At 46.1% G+C, this 13,669-nt stretch overlaps 1 protein-coding gene across 11 annotated transcripts in view; it reads left to right on the top strand.

Moving 5' to 3' along the window:
* The first annotated feature begins 259 nt into the window (after nucleotides 1-259).
* CASK (calcium/calmodulin dependent serine protein kinase) overlaps nucleotides 260-13,669 on the top strand; it is a 277,352-nt gene continuing 263,942 nt past the window's right edge. For 4 of the 11 annotated variants that reach the window (XM_059679512.1, XM_059679510.1, XM_059679511.1 and 1 more), the window contains exon 1: nucleotides 418-799. In XM_059679512.1, the coding sequence (XP_059535495.1) occupies nucleotides 741-799 (59 nt within the window). In that variant the 5' untranslated portion in view covers nucleotides 418-740. Of the gene's footprint in view, nucleotides 800-13,669 lie in introns of all 11 variants that reach the window. The other 7 variants (XM_059679506.1, XM_059679505.1, XM_059679502.1 and 4 more) reach the window with 6 other exon arrangements.

Raw genomic sequence — 13,669 nt, 5'->3', positions numbered from 1 at the left:
GGCCTGCGGGGCCCGAGGCCGCGCGGCCGGAGCGGGAGGCGGGCGGGGGTGCGCCGGGCGGGTGCGCGAGGCCGGCGAGCGGGTCCGCGGCCCAGGCGGCGGAGGGGGAGGAGCCGAAGGCGGCGGCCGCGGCTCCCGCCCGCACGGCCAGCCAGTCCCGCGCCGCCCCCTCCCACTCCCCGGCGGGCGGCGGCGGGCGGAGGCGGAGGAGGGAGCGTCTCTGCCGCCGCCTCCTGGTCCCCGGCGCGGAGCTGCCGCCGCCACCTCCTCCCCGAGCGGCGATCGTCCCTCCGTGGTCCCGCCGCGGCCCCCCCACCCCCGATCGGCAGAGCCGCCCCGCGCCGCGCCGGAGCCGGCCTCGCCGAGGGAGCGCTCGCGGCCTCGCGGCCCCGCGCGGGGCGGACGGGCGGAGAGCAGATCGCGGCGCCGCGCGGTCCCCGAGGAGCCGCACGCCGGGCAGCGCGGCCCGAGCAGCGCGAGGAGCCGCGGGCGGGCGGGCGGCGCCGGGCCCGGGCCGCCCTCGCTCCCGGCCCCGCCGCCCGCGCCGCGCCGGGGCGGTCGCCCGCAGAGGAAGGCGCCGCAGTCCCCGGGCCTCGCCGCCCCGCTCGAGCGTCCTCAGCACCGAGGGCTCGCGCGTCCCGAGGGGAGGAGGCGATCCCGGGGCCGGGCACTGAGCTCGTGGGCGCCCCCACCCCCGTTTGCGGAGCCCTCCACGCTGCGGCCACTGTCCCCCCCGGACCATGGCCGACGACGACGTGCTGTTCGAGGATGTGTACGAGCTGTGCGAGGTGATCGGCAAGTGAGTCTCCGCGAGGGAGCGGGCGGGTGGGAAAATGCCCGGCGGGGATGCCCGGGGCCGGCCGCACCCGATCCCGCGCCGGGCCCGACCCCTGCCCTGCGGCCCCTCCCCCGCCCCGGTCCGGCGCACCCCGAGTCTCTCCAGACGGTCCCCGGACCTCCTGCCGGGCGGGGGCTGGGGGGCTCCCGGCGCTCGGCGGCCCCCGAGCCCAGAACGGCCAGCCCACGAGGCGTGGAGCCGGCTGCCCGCCGCTGTCTGCATGTTCCCCGCCGGCTGCCCGGGGACGTGGCCCGAGCGATTGTGTAGTTGCTCCCCGGGAACAGTTGGGGTTATTGTTACCTGGCGTGTGGACCGGGGACGAAAAGAGCAGCTGGCTGGGATCGGCGAGCGAGAGAGAGAGCGTCCAGGGGTTTTAATTGCGGGGTGTGTGTCTATTGTGCGGGATATTAGATAGATGCCTTTGTGTGCGCCCCATGCACGGATGGCGGGGGGCGGGGGGTCCTTTAAGACCGGGTGCTTTCCGTGGGAGCAAATCCCTCACCTGGTGTCGACCAACGTGGAAAGAGTTGGGGGGTCGGAATGGTGAACGCCTCGTTATGCAATGCCTGGGAAATCAGGGTTCGCGGCTCCCTCGACTGCCGGGCTGGTGGCGAGCGTGGCAGAGCCGTCCGCTTTGAGTCACCAAGCGAGGCTGGAAGACAGAACTGACAGGGCAGACGCTCATCCTTTCATCCGTGCCGTGTCATGGCACCAGGGCCAGGCAGGGAATCGGATTCATCCCCGTGCTGCTGGAGAATTCAATCTGCCGTTCCTCCTCTAATTGTCCATCCCCTAAATGTGTTTTTCACTAGTTTCCTTTTCATTCTTGTCAAACACTCGGCCGAGTGCACGAGCCTGCTAATCTGCCCGGGAGGGAAGCGCTTGGCAATCTGAAGTTCATTTCCTAGTTCCGTGTGTCGTCCGTGGCTTTGGAAGTTGAGGAGATCAGACTGAGGGGCGATTTTTAGCTTCTTCGTGGCTTGCTCCATAGCTACCATTGCCTCTTGGGAAGTGGGGCTCTGTCGGCTATTGTCAGGTCTGCAGTTGGGAAATGAAAGCGAGACCTTAGGGCAGTTGGCTCTTTGAAGTTGTCTGCAGCGCTGGATTGCCATGTAAGTGCTGATAACTCATCTTTCCCCTTTGCATGTTGAGGGATGACGGCGTTGCCTCACCTGGTGATTGCGGGGAGAGCTTGCTCCACACTTTGCTCAGACTCAGTTGATAAGGCGACATGTTCCTCCTTGCCCTATTGTTTCTTCACAACCGGCCTGGGGATTAGAAAATCCAGATGTGCTCCCACGAAGTGATGGCGGAAGTGCCCTAGAGCCAGCGCTGTCCGAGAGGGAGAGAGGGGAGCCATGGATGTCATTTTACATGTCAGTTTCCATGTGTGCGTTTTCTAAAAGCCACCTTGAGAAGATGATAAGCACATAGGTGCCGGGACTTTTAATAAAATATTGTCTTGCGCCCCATAGATGCAGACTACGATCATTTCAACATGTAATCGGGAGAGAAATTATTAATGAGATATTTTACAGCCTTTCCCTTCGTACTCGGTCTGTGAAAGCCAATGTGTATTTTACACTAACAACATCTCCATGCGGACACTCCGCTACATTTGCAGGGGAAAAATTTGACCTGAATTTAGTTTTCATAAAATTTGCATTTGCAGAAGTAGAGGCACATACCCAAGTTCCAAGCATACCTAAAAGTTTTCCAATAACGGAATCAACTATCTCTTTCTAAATTTAAATTTAAATGAATCAAAACTAAATAAAATGCAAAATTCAGTTTCTCGGCTGGACTGGCCACATGTAAAGTGCTCAGTAGCCCTGTGTGAACAGCACAATTCTAGAGAGGCAAATGGAAAAAACAAACCCCAGTTTCTTCATTTTTAACACCCAGTAGGGGTGTGAATTAGGTATTTCCCCAAAGCCCCCAAATGATTGTGTGTGTGTGTGGGGGGTAAATATTGTTTGTCATATCTTAGTTATATTTGGTTTAAATGAGCCAGCCAAGTCATAATTGGAAACTGTGAGGTTACGATGTTATTTATATTGCGATGACGGAATATAGCCATCATTAAATCAATGCTAGTTACTAGTCCTGATTCCTTAGGGTCTGGGAGAGTGATGGTATCGCTCTTTGGATATGGAAAAAAAGTGGTCAGCACCACATTAGCGCAATCAATATTCTGCTGACTTGTAATTGATAGAATATTCTCAGGAAACACTTCTGATAGGACTGAATTCATCGCTTCTGTTGCTTCCACGCTGCATGAGGAGGGAGAGTCTCGGGTATTCTGTGACTCCCTTAACTACGGTGCATGTGAAATCTCATTCAGATCCTACAAAATCTGACTTGGTTAGTGCCACTTATGTCATTCCACGCAGTAATGAGTTCAGGGGAACCTTCGTGGAAAGAGTGTAATGCTAGTGTTCCTGTCCTGGGTAAAGGTTGAAGGTTTCTCCCTTAAATCATCTCAGCATATATTGATCTGGGACTCGAAATTCACTTGAGATTTTCTTGCGGGAGCCTCGACAGAATACACTTTAACTTAGAATTTGTTCCACTTTGGATATAAGCAGAAATGCCTTGAACGTGTTCATTTGCACTGAAAAGCTTTGTGCTGATCTCTATCCAAGTTCTCTGGGATTGTGATCTTCTTTTATGCCAAATTAGTACAACAAGTCGGTTTTGACCCCCGGGTCATAATAGGTTTAAATTTTCATGGAGATGCTAGATTGTACTTTTCAAGATCAGCTGACCACCCACTCACTCTCCTACCTCACACGCTCATCCACTCTCTTTAAAGGAATCACGTGCCTGATTCCTTATGAATATTGAAAAGATGTTACCTCTTTTTTTAAAAAGATTTAAAATATTTCCCATGTTTCTGATTTTTTGAAAGTTTTACAAAGGATCCTTTGAACGCCTCTTGTTTCCATAACATTTTCCTACGTAACATCTTTCAACAACTGAAACAGATCTCCAACGATGGGACCTTATTGTAGTCCCAGAACTTTGTCTTAGCAAATTACCGGAAACGGAAGGTGTTATGCAAATATAGGTAACTGGCTAATGTTTTTCATGACCCTCTACTTCAGTGGTTCTCAACCTTCCTAATGCCGCGACCCTTTAATACAGATCCTCATGTTGTGGTGACCCCCAATTTCATTTTTACAAATTGAACATAATTAAAGCATAGTGATTAATCACAAAAACAATATGTAATTATATATGTGTTTTCCAATGGTCTTAGGCGATCCCTGTGAAAGGGTCGTTTGACCCCCAAAGGGGTCGCGACCCACAGGTTGAGAACCGCTGGCCTACTTCATCTTTGGCAGATTTCTGGTTTTACAGGTAAGTATACCATCGGTGATATTGCGGGAAGGAAATTGGAAGATGATTCATCCAAATGAAAACATAGACATGACTGCCTTCAGAGGCCAGGAGTTTTCGTGGAAGAGAAGAGTAGCAAGTTGCACCCTGTCTTCATCTCGCGTGGGCTGAATGTGTGCCTGTGGGTTCAGTAACCTGCACCTTCTTACTTCCATGCTTTGGGAGGACACATGATCAAATGAGGACCCTGCAGCGTGGCCCTGTCTGGGGATGGCCTGCTGTGTTTGTGAAGCCGGCTGTATTTGCTTACACCTCAAGAGTTCTCATCATATTTAATTACAGTTACTTATTTATGGCTCTCCCTCCCCAGTTAACAGGGTGCTTCCTGAGGGCAGGGAGCATATCTTTCTCCATTACTTACCCCCATCCCTGCAAGGTAACCGTCCTTCATTAGCTATGGAATGAATTGAGCCCTTTTAGTAAAATCTCGTTAAAAGGCCAGAAGCCTATTTATCAACCTCCCAGCAATTACTGTGGGAAAGGCTGTATTGCTTTAAAGGAGTGGTTCTCCACCTGGCTGCATGTTAGAATCGCCAGGGGAGCTTTTGAGACAGATCCATGGCCCTGTGTCAGAGCAATGAAATCAGGATCCCAGGAATGGGGTCTGGTCACTGATAATTCTGTAAAGCTCTCTAAATGCTTCTAATGAGCGGCTACAATTGACAGGCATTGTTTTGCGTTTGTAATATTTGGGGTCTGGCTTTTAAAAAGTAGAATGAACGTGTGTGGTTTTTTTTGGGGGGGGGGGAAGGGAGGAGGGGGAGGCACTGAAGCCCAAGGAGGAAACCGTGGATTTTCTTTCCTCTGGGCTGTGATACTGAGATTGTTGTGGAAGAATTTTGTGTGAGCCCGTGTTCGGCTTTGATTTCCTCGGTCTTTCAAGATTCACATAGATTCATGACACTCATCTGATGATAGCATGGTGATGGATGTTTGGAACAACGCAGGACAAGGATTGCTTCAATAACAGTGGATGCGGGGTAGCCACTAGAATGCCTCAATTTCATATTAAGAGAGTTATCAATTTAATATGGATTGTGTTTGTGCATACCAGTACACAAGAGTATGGTTAAGTTGCTTATATATAGGGTGTCCCCCAAAATGTATACGGGCACTTTGAATGATTATAAAGGCAGTGTTTATTAAAATATATTTCTTTTTCAAAATTGAACTATTAGCTGTTCAAGTATATATACATTTGGCGGGGAGGGAGGTGGCACAGACTTTAAAGTCCACACTTGTGGTTCCAATAATGCTCTTTACCAGAGAATTGAGTTAAATGCAGCCTTTATGTAAATACTGGGTTAATAAGATGAAATGTAACTTAGAGAAAAATTCAGCTTTTCTATTTGTACTGATTACTAAGGCTTTCACATATATTGATTGGCCCGCCGATTTGGTTTCCTATTACCATGACAATGGGGGGGTATTACATTACATTGGAACATCTTTCCTGGAAACCTTATTTAGACATTGGAAGTGAACTAGTTTTTAATGTTAAGAAAAGGTCAAGTGTGAGCCTGAAAGAACTAGCAATTGTCCAGACATGAGTAGCTATTCCAGAAAGAAGTGCTCGACCAAGTGACAATCCTATAACAACGTAAAAGAAACACAACCACCACCTGACCTGGTGGCCCAGAGAATCCAAGCGGTGGGGTGACATGGATGTTCCACAGAGGAAAAGCCTGTTACACATAGGGTGGGTCCCTAAACACAGCAGGCTTATGGGAAGTCCGTCAGCAGTGTTGATCCTGGTGATGGAATTTGTCTGGGACCATTTGGGATGGAACTCAGTTGTTTCCTGCATTTGCACATCTTTCTCTGAGTCTCATGATGAGACTGCCTGAGGCCTTGGGGTTTCTGGAAGTGTGGTTTACATGTTAACTTCATACAAACTTCCTGTGACTCCTTTACCTTCCATGACTGACATACGTCTGCACCCTTGACATATGCAGTTCACTCTCCTCCATTTTCCCCTGGTATCTGCAACAGTGTCACCTGGCAAACTTAAGTTATTTCCTGGATATTTTCCTTAATTGAAAATTCTTTTGCCACCTCCAGTTGTAACTCTACTCAAGAAGTTAAAGAAGCAAGTCTACCTTACTGTTTGAGGTTGTTCTTGAATTAGTGCATTTTCATAATTGTTTTCACATTTTAGATGTGGCAGAAGCACAGTTCAAAGGGACTTTGACATAAGATTGTTTAAAAGAAAAACATTTTTATAACAATGCCTATTTCGTAACGGGAATTGACATGTATGCCTTCTCATGTTAAGTGTTTTACATGTATTCTCTCCTCTACTTGTACCCGTTTTATAGAAAAACTAGAGGCCCAATGCACGAAGATTCATGCAAGAATACGCCTTCCTTCCCCGGCTGCCAGCACCACCTTCGCTCCGGCTCGGAGCCGCCTTCCGCCCTCTGCCCAGAGGCCCAGAGCGGCTGGGGGCGTGGCGGCACCCGCTACCCACAGGCTCACCATCTTTGTCGGGTTAATTTGCATACTCACTCCTGATTGACTGTGGTCGTCATGGAGGGACAGTCAATTTACATATTTGTCTATTATGGGTATAGATAACTGAGATTCAGAGATGTGTGAGTAACTTGCCCAAGATCACATGAAATGCCAACTGGTTCTGAAATCCATTGATTTCCTGCTGCGTTGGATTTCCTTATAGGCACATGTCTTCAGAGATTATTTCCTGCAAATTTTAATTGTTTGACTTTCTAGTTAAATTTCTTACCTCTTCAGTAGAGGATCCATACTATTGTTCATTGTTTCATCAATCCCATTTTCCTTTTGGTCTTTCTCTTTAAAGACATATCAGCACCTGTCTCCAAAGTAGTAAGTCTATGCATTGTTCAGCAACGGCAACACAGAATCGTGGCCATTCATCCCAAATATCATTTGTTTTGGAACTTTCTCTACCCCTTTCATAATCTGAGTTTGTCCTCTGCATTCCCCTGAATTAGTCCTAACTTGCCAGGTCAGAAGTAATGAGGTTTCGGAGGTAGGTGTTTGTTGGGAATGGGGCGGGGTGGTTCTTCCAATATCTATAATAATAAAAGCATAATATGCAAATCGACCAAACAGCCAAACAGTGGAACAACCATCCGGACGAAGCCGGGGCTGTGAGGGCCAAAGGCAGTCAGGGCTGCGAGGGCTGAGCCCCTTGCACGAATTTCGTGCATCTGGCCTCTAGTCCTGGTATAAAAACACCGAAATGGCTCTCTCTGGCTCTGAAAGCCACGTTGAACCACAGCTGCAGAGCTGGGAGCATCTCAGCTGGCCCGCCCCGCACACCTAAGTAATCAAGCGACTGAATTGCAACAGTGGCTCTGGGTTCATGCTACAGGTTCAAGGTGCTGTGCGACCTGCTCCGCATTCATTCTTGCCTGGGGCTCCCCGGTCTCTTGGTATCCCCTCTTCCAACTGAGCAAAAAGTAATTACCTGATGGCTATCGGGGTACTGCAGTAGGATTTTGCTCATAGAGCCCAAGTCAGTATGGGAAGAAGCTGACTTGCTATCCCAGGAAGATTTCATTGCTAAAGCTATTGGACTCTTTTTCTATTCTTTCTTTTTACTGATTAGCTCGTTTTGATGAAATAAATTATAAAAATGACTTAAAAATATAGATGATATGAAGGTAAATGGCAAGTCTCTCTCCATTCTCCCACCATCTGTAGTCCCATTCTCCAGGGGTAACCATTATCCCGTTCTTGCATACCTGTGTAAGGATTGTTTAAAAAATAGAATGGGATCATATCTGTACACTATACGGAAGTGCTCGTTTTCTATTGGAAAATAGTATATTTGATGACCTTTCCATAACCATCTATATATCTCACTCTGCCTCCTCTTAAACTGCTGCCCGCCATTCCATGGTGTGGGTTGGTACTTTTTTAAATTTTTGTTTTTAAATATATTTGTATTGATTTCAGACAGGAAGGGAACAGGAGAGAGAGAAATGAGAATCATTGATTGGCTGCCACCTGCACGCCCCAGATGAGGATCGAGCCCGCAACCTGGGCATGTGCCTTGACCGACTGGGAATCGACCCCTGACTGGCCTCCTGGTCCACACCGGCCGGGCGGGATTGGCGCTTTGAATTGGAAATGCCTGCCTGGAGTTTGAGAGAAAGATCTGGAATGACAGTGACTATTTGGGAGTCATCTGTGTGGAAGTGAAACCAGGAAGGAATGAGTTCTTGGGGTTGACTGAGCTGGGGGATTGTGGTTTGGAGTATAACTCACAGAGTTAGAAGAATCAAGATAGCTCAGCATCACAGAAAGTGGGGAGGAGCAGTCATGTAAAATGCCAGCACTCCCTGACTGAGGACCAAGAAAAGGCTTGTCTATCGAGATAAATGTAATATTTAATATTCAGTTTATGGTGTGACTAAAAAGCAAAGATCTAGCTTCATTTCTATGGATTTTGGGAGTATATTGTCTCAACACCAACATATTTCGGGTTTTAAAAAGAGTAGATTATTTTCTTCACTATAATTGTGTTGTGCACATTGTCATAGCTGACTTTTAGGTAAAACCATTTAGTTTTCCCAAGATTAGGTTTTTATGATTCCAGAACTTGGTGCATAACTTTCTTTTTTCTTTCTTTTTGTTTAAACATCTAATTTCAATGAAATAGAAACCTTTAATGATATGACAAAGAGCATTTTAGATGCTTTAAGTTGTTGATATTTGTCAAACCTGGTTATTTTTTTTCATTCTTCCCCATAGGGGACAGAATTCTTCTCGCCTCGGGGTTGTTGGTCCCCATTGAATAAGTGTAGTACTCTCTTCCCCTTTCACATCCTCCCCTCCCTGCCCCCAAGGAAATGTTCATGGACTTTGTGGATATGGATACGTTCACATCCATTCACAATCAGAATTTATGACTTTATTGCACCTAAACCGACTTTTAAAATCTGAGCGCATATTATTTCATTTCAGATCTTGTTTTCTCTTGCTGGGCTGTTGCACGTTCTTTGTTCAATCTTTTTTATTTCTTTTCATACACTTATTTTCGCTTGGAATATTTGCAGGTAGGAGTGATGATTGTCCCCCCCTCTTTTGGTGTAGTTTAATCATTTCAAGTATAGATTCTGTTGAGTATGGATCAGGCTTTTCATTTTAACCCCGAGTTTAGAGTATTTGGGAAGATTTTAATACATGATGAAAGTATTACCCTGGGCCAGTGATGGCGAACCGTTTGAGCTCGGCGTGTCAGCATTTTGAAAAACCCTAAATTAACTCTGGTGCCGTGTCACATATAGAAATTTTTTGATCTTTGCAACCATAGTAAAACAAAGACTTATATTTTTGATATTTATTTTATATATTTAAGTGCCATTTAACAAAGAAAAATCAACCAAAAAAATGAGTTTGCGTGTCAGAGGTTCGCCATCACTGCCCTTGGCCCATATGCAGATTTAATGTTGTTTTAAAACTCTCTCGATGTTACTTGCTTTCAGAGGCCTCTAGGCCTGCTATGATGTGCAGATTACCACTATGCCACTATGGTTTGTAGAATCGGCTTCGTGTTTTTAGGAAACTGCATCGATTTGGGACCTTTCTGCTTGTCCTTGGTTTGTACCTTCCTCAAATATTTGCTTGTAAGTCAGCCCCCTACAATGCGACCTGGTAACCTTTGGGCACAGCGTGGCCATTTTCTCCTTATTTATTGAAAGAACTAGAGGCCCCATGCATGAAGATTTGTGCAAGAATAGGCCTTCCTTCCCCTTGCTGCCAGCACCACCTTTGCTCCGGCCCGTAGCCACCTTCCATCTTCACGCACTGCCCAGAGGCCCAGAGCAGCCGGGGCAGGGCAGAACGCCCAGAGCTTCCCGGCCCAGCCGCTGCCATCTTTGTCGCATCAATTTGCATATTCCCTCCTTATTGGCTGTGGGCAATGCTATCTTTGTTGTGCAGTGATGGTCAATTTGCATATTCCATCTTTATTAGATAAGATGGTAGCTCCTTCACAGGCCATTTGCATGGATCTGTAATTATAAGGCACAGCATAAGTCTTTTTTATTTCTAGAATGTCTCTGAGATACTCAAATTACTTTTGGCAGCTATGTAGCTAAGTTTCAACAATTTCCAAATGTGCACTTTCTCAGCACTTAAAGCACAGGCTCTATTACATAAATGATATGCTGAAATGAACATCCTTTTCTACCCTGTGCATGAAATTGTTGGTGGTGTTTTCATGTATTTGTTCATTTATGCATCCATTTCTAGCTGTGTGGCCCTGGGCGAGTTACTTAACCTCCCTGTGCCTGTTTCTTTATCTGTAAAATGAGGGTGATAGTATATATCTTGAAGAGGTGTTGTGAGAATTGAATATAACATGGTCTATATAAAATGTCAAAAGGTGGTTATTTTCATTGCCATTAATATTATTGTTCACCGAATACTTATTATCTAGCCTCAAGAATTTCTCTGTCAATGGGAGAAGTTGACAAATAGTTCATATCTAATGTAACTAGACCTTAAGTCCTGTGAAGCCAGGGCCATATCTGATTTGTCACCTAGTATCCTCAACATAACTTGATAACTGACACATGGTAAGTACTCGGGAGTTGTTGAAGGAGTGTGTTAAGTGGGTGATCCATAAACTATGGTCACCCCGTAGAAGGAAGTTGGGGAAATCTTTGCAGAGGATGTGAGGCTGAAATGATTTGGTGGCCTTCTTGAGTAACTCATTTAATGTTTTGAGGCCTGTTTCCTAATTTAGAAAGAGGAGTAGAGGAATACAGGTAGAGAAAATAAATCTTTCAAAAGTTTTCTAAAAAATGTTTATCCTATTTTGTTTTTTAATTAATAAACCTCACTTTTAGAACAGTTTTAGGTTCACAGCTCCTATATTAGTTTTAGTGACAACGGCAATAGTATAATAAGTACAAAATTAAAGTTTTCAGGTAAAACTTTAGGAATTCTTTGATTTTTTTTTTTTTTTTTTGGTTTTGAAGTTCTATGGCTTCGGTGTTCATTATATGTTGGACAAGGTGTTAAAATTTTTATATTTTTCTAACTTAACCTTGGCCACAACCCTTCCTTTTGAGGCAGTCACCCCTCCCCGTTTTACAGATGAGAAAACTGAGGAAAGGGGAGATGAGGAATTTACCCTGGGGAAGTGGCAATAATAAGTGGCAGCATGGGGATTCACACCTGGGAGTATATGTGACCCATCTCAACACCTGCTCTGCGACACTGCTTTACGACACTGTTCTACGACACTTTTATGGCAAGTGGAACTATAAATCTGTGGTCTTTAGTGGCTATCTTTTCCTCTAAGCATCACATCTTCAAAGGCTCATTCATGTTGTAGGTGTGTCAGTACTTCATACTTTTTTAAGACCCAATAGTACTCCAATGTGTGGGTCTATCACATTTGTTGATAAGTTGGTGGGATATTTGAGTGGTTCTCAACTTTGGCCTATCCTAAATAACCTTGCTCTGCACATTCCTGTACACGTTTTTGCATGGGCATATGTTTTTCTCTTGGGTATATACCTTGGAGTAGAATTGCTTGGTCACATTGTCACTTTTTGAGGAATCCCAGACTGTTTTCCACAGTGGCTGCACCATTTTGTGCTTCCAGCTACTGTGTATGAGGGTCCAAATGCTTTTAGTCAGGTGAGTTCTATCAGAGTTTGCCTATAGAGTCTGTTCCACGCATAAATGGGACAGCAACTAGAGCAAAGTTATGTTGTTGGCCTGTGCTTTTTTTTTTTTTCAGGATAGAATCCATTTCACTTTTTTTATTTTTTATTTTTATTGATTTTTTACAGAGAGGAAGGGAGAGAGATACAGAGTTAGAAACATTGGTCAGCTGCCTCCTGCACACTCCCTACTGGGTATGTGCCCGCAACCAAGGTACATGACCTTGACTGGAATTGAACCTGGGACCCTTGAGTCCGCAGGCTGACGCTCCATCCACTGAGCCAAACCAGTTAGGGCGTTGGCCCTCCTTTTATCTCATGGCCCTATTTGTAGTGATTTTCAACAATTTTAGGTATTTAAAAAAATTTGTTTTATTGATTAAGGTATTACATATGTGTCCTTATCGCCCCATCCCCCCCCCCCCACACACACACTGCCCCACTCATGCCCTCACCGCCCCCCCCCCCCAGTGTCTGTGTCCATTGGTTAGGCTTATATGCATGCATACAGGTCATTTGGTTGATCTCCGCCCCCTTACCCCCACCCTCCCCTGCCTTCCCTCTGAGGTTTGACGGTCTGATAGATGCTTCTCTGTCTCTGGATCTGTTTTTGTTCATCAGTTTATGTCGTTCATTATATTCCAAAAATGAGTGAGATCATGTGGTATATTTTTTTAATATTTTAGAGGAAGACTTGGCAAACTATCCGTAAACATGTTAGGGTTTAGTGGGCCATATAGCATCCGTCACAGCTAGTCAACTCTGCCTTTGTAGCAGGTGAGAAAAGCGAGCGTGGCTGTGTCCCAGTAAAACTTTATTTACAAAAGCAGGTGGCAGGACTAGATTTGGCCCTTGGATATAGTTTGCTGATCTTGTAGATTAAAACTGAAACTGGAGCTTATTGTTTACCCTCGCAGTTGGGATGTTCTTTGAGGTCGGAGTAGCCCTATAGTGAGTAAATTGTTTCTGCAAAATGTAAACACATTGAGACTGGTCCACGGAACTGTTTTCACTGTCAAATAGGAAAGTGCTATACATTTAATATTTTTCTTTCTTTTGAAAAACTGCTTTTGGATTCTCTTTTTGATCCTAGGTTAAAAGGAAGAAAACCATCAAAATTCTTCTAAGTTGACTGGAGGCAGCATGAATGCGGAGTTCCTGAAAACAATTATTCCCTTCATTCTAGCTTATTGCCTGTAGAATGGATGAAAATAGAGCTGAGAACATACTAGAAATGGTCAGAAATGAACTATTATTTTAAATGTTGGCTTTAGTAAAGTTAGGTGGGAAATCAGCAACTAAATCTCCATCCCTAATTGGAAAGTTGTGATGTGCTATCCATGTCTATCTTATGACTTCAAGAGCCCCTGATAGTCGATTAGGGGTGGTGTGTGTGTGTGTGTGTGTGTATGTGTGTGTGTGTGTGATCCTATATAATAAAAGGCTAATATGCAAATTGACTGAACGGCAGAACGACTGGTCGCTATGACGTGCACTGACCACCAGCGGGCAGACACTCAATGCAGGAGCTGTCCCCTGGTGGTCAGTGAGCTCCCATAGGGGGAGCGCCGCTCAGTCAGAAGCCGGGCTTGCAGCTGGCGAGTGCAGCGGCGGTGGCGGGAGCCTCTCCTACCTCCACTGCAGCATTAAGAGGACACAGGCTGGGCCAAGGGACCATCCCCCCCACCTCCGAGTGCATGAATTTCGTGTACCGGGCCTCTAGTATGTAAATAAAACTTCTTCAGATTTCATTTTATGTTTG

The sequence above is a fragment of the Myotis daubentonii genome, chromosome X (assembly GCF_963259705.1).
Source record: "Myotis daubentonii chromosome X, mMyoDau2.1, whole genome shotgun sequence".
Lineage (NCBI taxonomy): Eukaryota > Metazoa > Chordata > Mammalia > Chiroptera > Vespertilionidae > Myotis > Myotis daubentonii.
This window is presented reverse-complemented; position numbering and strand designations above follow the sequence as displayed.